At 32.9% G+C, this 12091-nt stretch overlaps 1 protein-coding gene across 1 annotated transcript in view; it reads right to left on the bottom strand.

Moving 5' to 3' along the window:
* LOC137918856 (neurofilament heavy polypeptide) overlaps positions 1–12091 on the bottom strand; it is a 92172-nt gene that overhangs the window by 64743 nt on the left and 15338 nt on the right. Inside the window, exon 2 of the mRNA XM_068761783.1 lies at positions 4060–4543. Coding sequence (XP_068617884.1) covers positions 4060–4227 — 168 coding nt within the window. The 5' untranslated portion in view covers positions 4228–4543. The remainder of the gene's footprint in view (positions 1–4059; positions 4544–12091) is intronic.

Raw genomic sequence — 12091 nt, 5'->3', positions numbered from 1 at the left:
GAAACTAAAGGATCAAGCGGATACTATTCCCACTATGGCACTGTATTGGCACGTGTGCACGTTATATATATTACCATTCGCAACCGGTGTAAGAAATATTCATTTTAAGAAGATACATTTTAATTTTTTGGCGATGTGGCCAATGAAATGCTAATGAAACTGAAAAAAATGAAATGTATTGCTAAGCACTAAACACGGAAACGGCTAGATCAAGTCGAAAGTTTTTTTTACTTTTGATAATTCACAAAGGTTATAATTGTCAGAAAAAAAAATTAAAATTGTTCTTAGATTTTTTTTCTTTCCTTACACAAACCATTCAGTAAATTGACAACTGCTGTAAAATAAAAAAGATGACCGTTATTATTTAAACAAACTAAAAAATAGAGTACAATAAGGCATTAGAAAGAAAATATAATTACGTATATTATTAAAATCTTGTAGTATATCAAATAGAAGGCATAGTTTTATAAGTAGTCAAGTTTCATTATTCGGAAACTTTTTTTTAAACCCACGCATACCCATTTATTCCGTATTTTTGCGACTCTATTCTATTCCCCTTGAGTCGTTTTTGGGACTCCGAGAGACTAACTACTCAACTACTCAGGAGAGCAGTAATTCTACCGGAGCCTAAGTTACAACTGAAGCAATCGTCATCCGATGTCCTGCAAGTTGTTAACTTGTTGTTCTGGGACAGAACATTGGAAGTTTACATAATCTTTCTGACAACTTAACTAAGGTTTAACAAATACAGGATATCTCTTGTTAAGCTTGCGCATTGATCTACAGTATGCCAGCTGCTGTGTTCATAACTCGTTTTTAATTATTAATAGATTAAATCAATAAATGAATTACGTCTTATTTATTTGTCTTCCCTATTGCACTGGGTAATAGCTTTTTAAATTTTTCAGATGTTAGATTTTATTAACTCCATGTAAAAATATTATACTACAATAGTTAATAGCAAGGTGTTTCAAACGAAACATAAATGGAGAAGTTTTATTTTATATACATTAGTTTCCAAACCGATTATCTATATAAGTAATGACCATCAATGGCCAAAACTAGGATTTTTCATATTTCTAACGAAACATAGTGAGTCACGCATTAGCCCACGAAATCGCGTGACGACCGCGCCCATCGATGGCCTACGCCAAACTGCCCGGAATGGTTACCATGTGTTATTTGTTAAAAGGCCACATTTACAGTGTTTATTCAAGATTTTTAATAAACCTTATTTCAGCCTCACATCCACTAATAGGTATTTTCGTTTATCCATCTTGAATGGACTTCCTAGGCTGTAAGTCCCGATACGTGGTCTCGGCACCAAAACCTTTAAGCACTACTATTTCGACTGTGTTATTCCTTTTGTTATTTCATTTCATACATTTATAGATCTCCTCACTCCTGATTTGATCTTGTACAGAAATCTCGAGCATAGCCATTGGTTCGTTGAGCAATCGTGAACTTGGCGATAAGAACACATATACGTATATATATGTACAATATGCGCAATGTTAAAAGCTCTCTGAATAATGTTTTATTTTTAATTTGATATATCACGAACCAGCGCATGGCAAATGTCCATGAAGGTTGACTGATTTGAAGCAATTACTCATAACTGCTAATTGGGGAAAGCCGAATGGCCTAATATATTCCGGTAAACAAATATACTAACATTACTAGTAACTGATAAATATTTATCAGAATGTTGAAAATGCCTATGAGGTGTTCCTGCACACCTCACAAGCATTTTCACTGTGAATGTTTCTATTCCTTCATTGTTTTTAATTTTTTTCAAACAAAAAATCTGTATTTACGCTGTATTGTACTACGTAAAGTTTTAGGTGATTGATGAGTTTTTTAGAATCTTCTTTTCAAGCCATTTCGGTTACTTGTGAATCGAAATTCCAAACGCATGTTAAGTGGTAGCGCAAGCTCAGAATTCCGCATGGAAAAACATACGCGTGGTCACCCTATGAAACGGCCCAAAGAGGTCAGTGACCTCCAAATCTGGTAAAATATTACCTATGTAATGTCCGAAACGATATAACTAGCAAATACTTTAGCTTAGTTACTAAAAAAGAACAGTTGTAGACTAGCAATAGAGGACTGACGCTCGCTAGTCGTGGGTTCGATTCGTAGAAAATAATGTTATATATATAATTCACAAATTACGCATTAATTGTTTTGCCACTACTAACAAAAAAAGTTTGCAGAGTATGGGCTGCAGCGTCTTATATGTACCATAATACTACACTGCGATCGCCAACTCGCCCGTTAAGCGTAACGTTTATGCTATATACCTCCATAGATATCTTTGCAGAGGCATATACCTTACAGCGGGTTTCTATGTAGAAAAACGACGACAACTAAAAAGGTTTAAGTTAAGTTTTCGTATGTTAGGTGCTTTTAGAACTGCCCCCAGAAATTGTCAATGCCACTAATATAAGCGCTGACCTTCAAGTTATATGAGGTTTCTTTTCGGAGGCTTTCACGCGTAGTAACTCCATGAAACGTCTAGTCAAGAAATCTATGACCTCAGCGGCTTCCCAATCCATTAAATTATTTATATATGTAAAGGCCTAATATTATGTATCCAAGGAAATCCTCAAATTTATTTACCATATAAGAGGTTATGGTTAAGCGGATTCAGACCTCTTTCGCCTTCGATCCGCAGACATCGTATGTGCCACTAACTTAAACTTTAATCTGGTAAAAAGGAATCTTCTTCATTAAAATGATGTGCACAAATATTCACAATATATCAAAGTATATACAAAAACTATAATTCAACACAAAACAAATATTGGCTAATATCTTATTTTAGAAATGTTAAAAACTTATTAGTAATATAAAGTTGAGTCTGTATGTTTGTACATACAAATCAATCTGTGTATACAAATATTGGCCACTTAAAAGTAGTTCAGTTCATTCATAAATGTCCTGTGAAATGTAATTTTTATATTAAAATGAGTAGATACAGTTAAAAGCACTTATTTGTTATATTGTGTAATCTTATGTCTATTTATACTAAGAACTGCAATACTATACAGTTCATAAGTACCGAACAGTGTATAAGACAATTCAGCGTTTTTATAATAGATTTTTATCGGGTACACTCTCAAATAGGATTGGTTGTACGTGATAGCATGAGATTAACGATGCGATTAATCCAATAGCTTAACTAAGCCGCAGCCTCGAGGGCCGCATGCTGACACGTGTAGCGGTTTATGCAATTATGACGGCCAGGATTTCTGAACGCTTGACTGACCGCAGTAACATACTAACATTCCAACCACGAATTAGTTGGTAATTCGTCTTTATGTAGATATTAGATGTTAACTTATTTCACAGCCTATTCAATCAGTATTAACTTAAATATGCACTAAGTGTAGTAGATTACAATTATTAAATATTTTAAAGCAATTTTCATTTTGTATGTCAATGACCTTCTGTCTCTGAGATCTACGAACATGCTGATGTTAGCATAATTGTAGAGATGTCTGGCAGATGTTCCACGTAGTGACTAAAAAGAATTTAATGGTGATGAAAAACCAATCTGATTTCACATACGAAGAGATCACTAACTGGTACCACTATTCAGGGTTTATTAGACGTGTCCGCGCATTGAAAAATGAATCCTCTAATATTGGCTTTCATTCTAGGAAATACAAGTTTGTAAAACACAGGTTTGTCTGCGACGTGTTTCAATTATTTTAATAGTTGGAATAGAATATAAAATATATAAGTTAAGTATTATATTGATCTATTATTTGGCAACTAGACAATGCCAAACATATATTATTTATATTGCTTTTAAAGGAAATTTAAAGTTGTTAATATAATTCAATGAACTAGCACTTTATTTAAATAAAACACCAACACATAAGTAAATTAATTGATATGATATTGCTGATATTACATTTACATGATAGTAATCTCACTGACCTTTCAATTGCAGACGCCATATCTTGATTTTTGATTGACAGAGGTTCTTCCTTATAAAAATTATAATAAAAATAAAAACAAAATAGAGTCTCATAAAAACAAACGACTTACGATCTTAGTGTTGAGGTGCATTAGCTCGCGCTCGGTGACCCGGCGCCGTGCGGTCTCCATTTGCTGCTGCCTATACTGGTTGTACTTGTACAGCAAATACATCCCGGGCAGGGCCAACACTACGAAAGGTCGCATTAAGCTGGACGAAGAGGACGCGCGTTGTGGCATCTTCGTATTATCATTATTTCTACTGTTTAACTACGCACAATCATCACCAACCAACATTGACACCGAGTAGCGAACGAATCGTTCGCGACCCGAAATAAACTCTATCACAAATTTCATAGAAATCATTTTGCACTTTCACAACGTCCACGCTACAGACTTAATATGGAAGATTTTGTACGCACTACGACTAGACTTTTAGCACTTTTTATAGCGTCACTAAATATACTACGGGGTTTCTACATTAAATTGCTTTATTGCTTTTGTAATAGACCTAGTTGTACATTGCGTTGTTAATCAGATTGAATTGATCCCGCATCTGTAACAAAAAAGCTTGTATTATACATTAAAAAATTATGTCCTATATTTTTACATTAAAACGACAAAAAATTTGCTTATTTAAATTATCGCGGAAATATTAAATATAACTATTTATATTTCACAACTGTTTGAGATTCAAAAGTTAAGTATCTACTGCGTCGTTAAGATTATGAAAGACGCAATGAGATGAATTCTGATATTAATTAGATGTTATTAATGAATCAAAAGTAGATTTAAAAAAAAAAATAGAAGTCTAGTCATATCTTTTTCCGAAGCCGTCAGAAAAGGTCACAGTCTCTTCTGGACATGTGGAGACAACAGGGAAGCTGTGGTAAAAAACCAATTGTGAAGATGATATTCAATACTTAAAATAAAAATTGTTATAGACTATGACGTAAACCGTGCTTGATTTCGTATAAATGTCGTCAGTCTTTAAATTTGCAATTTAGCCGTCGTTTGCCTTCAGAGCTCGATGGATTATCGTGGAAAATTAGATTTCAACAAAGTTGCAGCACCGCAGCGTAGATAGTTTACGTAAATCCGTAATAGATGCAATTAATTTGATTCAATTTACTTTACACGCTAGAAAATATATACATGGTTGCATAACAATAAAGAAAAAAGTACAATGGGGGTCTAATCACACGCCGCAATTAGTGACCGACAGATTCCTCTGGATTTGCAAAGGGTTAGGCGTGCAAATAATGTTTTTTTTTAGAAATGAGGAGATCCGCAGAAGTAAGTCAGCGTCAAAGCTCGAAAGTTGAATGTATGCAGTGGACAGGGCACATTGCCAGTTCGACGGCTGTTTGGGCCAAAAGGTTTTCGAGTGGTGACCGAAGCCGGTAGACGTGGTGTGGGTAGGCTTCCCAGTAGATTGATGAAATAGTCAAGGCCTCAGTAACTGTTATCGTAACCGTCTGTGAAAGCTTTTGCCTTACAATGGGCCTCTATCGGTTGACATGATGATAATGATGATATTGTAATAGTCTTGGAGGGAACTTAGCTTGGAGGGAATGCACAAAAACGTAACAATTCTCATTCTCAGCCGGGATTACTTCGTGGATGTGTGAACGTAATATATTACGAAGTTTTACTTCTGAATTTTAAACAATTTTCTCACAATGTTTCACTTTGTTGTTTGTAACTAGTGACAATGTTATATTTGTCACAGAATATCTCTACTGTCAAGGTCCTCAACAACTATGCTGCCGTTGTAACTAGTACACAAATATTTTAATTAAGCATCGAAAATCAAATTAATTGGTACTCTAGCTGACAAACAGTCTATTTGCGGATATTTTTACATCTCTCCAATACGATTGCATTGATAAATAAAAAGAAACACAATTAAAATATTCTGGCTTCAGTTCGAAAGCATTGGCATATTGAAGAAGGTATCACTAATTGAGTTGCACCAAAAATAAATTAACAGTACGAAATAGCATTCATAACGTCAAATTAGTGCGAGAAACATGTCTGACAATAACATTATATTGATTTTTTGACTGGCTTATACTACTGCTTGAGTGATTTTCGCACATTCTGCGATTTCGAGTTCTAAACTTCTGTTAAGGCAGCGAAACTTGTTCACAACAGATTCGGTGAGTGCCCCTACAAACTGCAGTTTTATCAGATATTTTTATAAGAAAAGGACCAATATCTAGCCACCTCCGCACATGCAGCGGCAGTCGTGCAACGAAATGCACCGCCGGCCAGCAGGCTGACAAATGCGCATGCGGCAAACAATGCGAATCACACAACCGCCACCACCAAATTACTCAACACGTGTTTCACCCCTCCACGGGGCATCCTCAGGAGTTATGTTACACCGATTAGTGCCAAACACAGAGTATATATATATAAATACACAATATTATACAGAAATCAATTTAAGCAAAATTGTTAAAAAGTAGTTGGATTTCATCGGCAATGATCCAGGGATTTGCATTCATAAAATTACAAAAATAAACCGAAGTGTAACCGAGGTTGATTTAACACAGGTAAATAAAATTTTGCCTCTTATCCGGAACGATGAATGTGAAAAGAGTTGATCGATGCTCTTCTGGCGCTCCAATTAACTGCCGACGAAAAAACTTTTCGTTTTACCTCGTCGAATCAAATTTTTAGCTTAATGTCGAGCCAGAGCGGCAATACCACGTTTTATGATGGAATTGTAAGTACTAGAGTGTTTTTAGCTTGCGACTGCCGAGAAACCTGAATTAGTTCAAGCTTTTTGAAATTACTTTTTAAAATACAAATAAATGTTGTAAAAAGCTTCATTACTGAAAAACGATTATCGTATGATAGACACATATTTCATCAAAAGGTGATATTTAAAAAATAAATAGTTGTGTTTGGTTGAATATAAGCAAACTGTTTGTTGGTCCAACGACACGAGGAAGAGTTTCAAACATAAAAATTCAAACAAAAATATTCTCCGAAACTGTTTTATTTTGGAAGTATGTTATAATTACCAATATTATGTTAGTGACTTTATGACATACATTTTAAATTGTATTTTATATTTTAAAGTAGTCTTAATACTATAATTATATAGGTCGTTATAATAAATCAAGTTCTGAGTTGAATAATAAAATTTGGAATACTTGAAAAAAATTAACGTTTTTAAATTATTTTATATTTTATTTAATAGTATTCTGCAAGTATACAATACAGTAAAAAGGATACCTAAATAATAGATTTGTAAGCAAATACACAAAAATTACTTAATATACTAAATATTGAAATAACTATAATTAGACCGTTGAGTGAGTTAAATTTAGCTTTGAGTTAGATCATCATCATTTCAGCCTTAAAACAGCTGGACATCATCAATAACACCGGAGCAGCCTACATCTAGCTCGATCCCACGACTTTAACATGGTCCGAGTTCTTCATGCAAGATCGCAGTGTTACTATGGTAAGTGGTGATCACTGATGTCCATCCTCTGGAAACTTTTTGGTAAGCAGCGGCAATCCTATGTAATTAATACAAAAAGTGTATATTATTTAAGATTTTATTCCGGAAATTGAATCCACGACCTATGACCACAAGTCTTAATCCTCTACCGCTGAACTACCAAATTAAAAAATGCTATAAAGTTCGGAAAGGTTGCCAAATATGAAATTTTCTTACGAATTAAAATTTTTATTTAATAGTATTGTAAAGTTATTAAACATTCATTGTTATGTTATATCTTATATTATATTTTAATTAACTATGGAGGTTCCTCGGGAAAACATTTGTTGACTAAATCGGTTAATAAACTGAGAATCAAAAACAAGTCAGACTTCTTACACAAGGAAGAGTAAAGCAAAATGTTTCCCCTTGAACAATATTGATGTTTACGTAGCGAGCGAAGATCCAACAGGATGTAATATTTGTCGTACGGTATTAGCCCGTACCAGGCTGTGGCCTTTTATATCAGCCCGTCACAATCGAAGCGGGTCGCGGGGCCTTCATTCAATAAAAATTGATCGACTAAGCTGTTTATTTTAAATACATAAGAGCGTATCTTCCAAACTGATTTATATATTATATATACCTATCGTGTGCAATGTTCCTAAGAATATTTTTGTTTGTCTATTTATTGTTTTTCTTTAACAAGATGATTTTCACTTATAAGCGAAAAAAAAAATTCCGGTCCACAGCTTTAAATGTAAATTTGTAAGTCTTATTAGCAGATTTAATTTATTGCTATCAGCTATAGCGGCATACTAGCTAAAATCTAATTGTCTCTATAAAAAAAATGACTACCATTAAGAGTATGTCCCGGTTTTTTTGAACAAGCTGTTTGAAAATATTCTTAAATTTTTACAAAATTATTATTTCAGCCGTAAAACGTCAACGGTTGGACATAATCCTTCCTATAGACCGGTTATAACGGGCCCACCACCTAGATCATTTAACGACCGTAACAAGGTCGTCTGCCTCCATGATGATACCCTATCTATTTTGCGCGCTATGTTGCCTACTCTTAATCCAATAAAAATTATTTGCGAAGAATTAGCAACATATATTTATAACATTTTCATTTATTTTTCTAAATACTCCTTATTTATTACAGATACTCCTTTGTGTACAAAAGGTGAAGTAAGCACCATATGAACTTACTGCTTTATGCAAAAACTTAAGTTTAATAAAATACAAATACTTAGATAACGAATAAAATCATTCTACTTATATGTAAAATCTCTGACGCACAAAGCATATTCTTAAGTGACTAAAATTTATCGTATATTGTTTTATTAACATGGTAGTATGTTTATAACAAAATGTTATAAAAATACAACTATGTGATTAAATTATAATATATCAGTCATAATAAATGGAGACTAAATAATGCACATATAAAGCATTACCTAACAATTATAACATGAAAGGCTACTAAATGTTTTGTAGAAAAAAAACTATAATTATTCCCTCTGTTTAAAATTGGCAGGGCAGGGTTCCAACTATAGAATATAGTCACGCCCCAAGGCGGCGAGCCTACGAGATGAAATGACTCACTTGATTGCTTCGTTGAGTGGCAGGTATAAACTTCAGATAGCTACAGATTGGTTAGATGCAGCTGTTAAACAAATTTCGAACGGCTTAACATTTAACATAGGCATTTTGAACTAATATATAATAATAATAAAGTCAAAATAGATTTAGTAAGTCATTAAAATAATTTATATTGGTCAGTTTAAAATCAAGTTTACGTTTATTCGTAGTACCTACAGAGAAGATTTAATAACAAACTTTGTATTTTTTAGCTTTTATTTTTTTTCTTAACATCTTCCTGTGCGTAACTTTTAATGTCGTCGTAATAAGTCTGATAAAAAGGTCAGAAAAATATTTAATAATGATAATTTTTTTTTACTTTAAAAGTATCGATTAGGACCTACAAGATGGACATTATGACCTTGTCGTTGGATAACACTGGAGGTAAGCCGCTACCAACCAGTCTTATTGGTAATCTATGGGGGAGGCTAATGTGTAACTATGACTAATGATCATGACAGGGCAATGATAAAATTATTGATATTTCATTTAATTGTAAATTTATAGATATTATATCTTAATATTATATTATTTTATATTATATTCAGTAAATTGATGACATATTATGTTATTTTTTCGTACTTCTTTATTTACATATTTTTAAATTTTAATGTTTTTTTTTCACCGTGCCTAACTTACGTAAAAATTATGAACAAGATACATTTTAAAAAATATAGATATAGTGGTCTTTTCCGCGTAAAGACGCTCGCCGTAAGGCTTAAGCCTCCCCGAAAGATATCTATGGGGTGATATACCATAATCGTCAAATTTTAATGCAAGTTTGAATTATATTAGATTGTATTAACTTGTAATGTCAATGTTATTCGAAAAACAATTAAAAGGGAAATATTTATTTAAAAACGACAAAGATCATGGGATGATATTAAAGTACGGTGCAAATCTCTGGCGGTCTTTGTGATCCGCTCATGCGCGAAATGACGAGCGGAATCACTGACATCGCACAGGGATGTTTTAATATTCGTTGCCTTCAAGAGCTTTCGTTTTGTTGCGCCTATTTATTCTTGCTATACAATCACTTTTCCTTATACACGATTTTTACTGTTGTGTTGAATGTTCTCATATTTCGTCTACTTTAAAGACATGTTAATGCTGCTATTATACAAGATAATTGATTATGGCTGTATAAGGTTAAATTTATGAATGTATTGCTTATTTTATATCAATTAATGTATGATACACTCTATCCAAAAATAAATGTTTTTTAAAAATAATAAATAACGTAATAATAATATATCGGTCTGTCGAATACCAATAGTAAAAATTATTATTGTAACATTTTTCAGAGTGACATTACTGCTATAGTAAAATAAAAATAAGGCAATAAAAAATCGTCGTCAAAATTCAGACTGCTATATATTAAAAATAATTATTTTTTTACTGTCTGCTCCTGCTTGTAGTTTTTTGTAGTCCTTGCCTGAGTTTGTGCTGTTATTGGCCTGTTGGCAAAAACAAACCATATCCAAAATAACTTTCACCAGCAGACATTTTTGTTTCGAATATATATTCTCAAAAGCAATATATTTATTTACATGCACAAATACGTTCGCCTGTATATACACAAATATTTTTCTACTAAAATGCTATACGATTTTCTACCCGCGAAACCTTAAACAAATATATTACGTGTTTCATCTAGTCAATGTTTGCGTTGCTTGGAGTTTGTTTTCATTTTCAATTATTTAAAGTTACAAACTTCATAAGGCTTTTGACGCTGCGTTCAAAATTAACTTTGATGGAGCAAAAATATTATTTAGTTCCAGAGCGAGGCCGAGTAGCGTCCCACGAGTTATTCCACTGTAACCAACAAATTAAAAGCTACTTTTCTAACTTGTTGGATTTATTTTTACATTTTTCTGTTTTTTGCCTGCCAGATGCATTTTTATTAGAAAATTGGCTGAATAAATATTTGAATTTCTTTAATCGTTTCTCGTAGTTGAATTAAAACTATTTTCGTAAAAGTGAATCGTAAATTAATAAAGATATTTGTTTTAAGGCAAGCTGATTTTTTTAAAATTTACAAGGTTATAGGTGTAAAAGTTTTAAAAGGTTTAATGTGATACCTATTTCCAATTACGCTGTGATCATATGATTATCACTCTGAATCTTTTTTGAAATGCGTTATACTTGTAGCAATATGAACTCTACACGGACTGATAATAAATAATACTGCACGTAGTAATCTGAATTTTGACAAGGTTTATATATTATTTTATTTATTATTTCTGATTTCATTGATTTACAGTGAGGGTGTACCATTGAAAAGAAATGAGCTACATATTCACTCTTTTAAAGCGTTGACACGTGTTAGTAATAATCTTATATAATTTGTGGAGTACAAACATTCTAATCCCAGGCGAATAAAGTGAAATAGATATCGACAATGAACCCACAAGATACACATAACAAAATAAATTTATGGTGATACTTTCTGAAGACTTGACATGCATCACCTAATGACTGAATTATGTATGTATATAGTCGTCATTGCTTCAGCCCAAAGACGTGTACTGCAAGGAAAAGACTTTCCCGGAAGAAACCTACGGGAGGATATACCATAATTGCCACGTTTGATAGGCATCTGCGTATCCATCCTTTGGAAAGTTGTGAGCAGTGGCATTCCTATATAATTAATGTAAACAACGTGTATTATATAACACTATATCTGTTTTCTGGTGCTGAGCTGCGAGCAGCATAAAATATCACTAACTAAAAGCGTATTTAACTATTTGTACTAGGAGCTTCCCTCACAGACTTCGTACAGTCGGAAGTGGTTATATTAGCTTGTGGTACAACGGAAAAAAACAGGTAAAACGTATTTCAGAGTGATCACATCAATTTAATTTTTTAATTATATATAAGTAAATAAGTTTTCTGTTTCGCACAGTGCGAGACTTATTAATAATGTATTTTTTCATTTTAATATGTTATTATAGATGATTTTTATATTGCGCAAAAGTCGAAATATCTTTATTCAAG

This window comes from Battus philenor, unplaced genomic scaffold (assembly GCF_028537555.1).
Source record: "Battus philenor isolate CCGP_79_NKW_IND1 unplaced genomic scaffold, ilBatPhil1.0.hap1 SCAF_15, whole genome shotgun sequence".
Taxonomy (NCBI): Eukaryota; Metazoa; Arthropoda; class Insecta; order Lepidoptera; family Papilionidae; genus Battus; species Battus philenor.
This window is presented reverse-complemented; position numbering and strand designations above follow the sequence as displayed.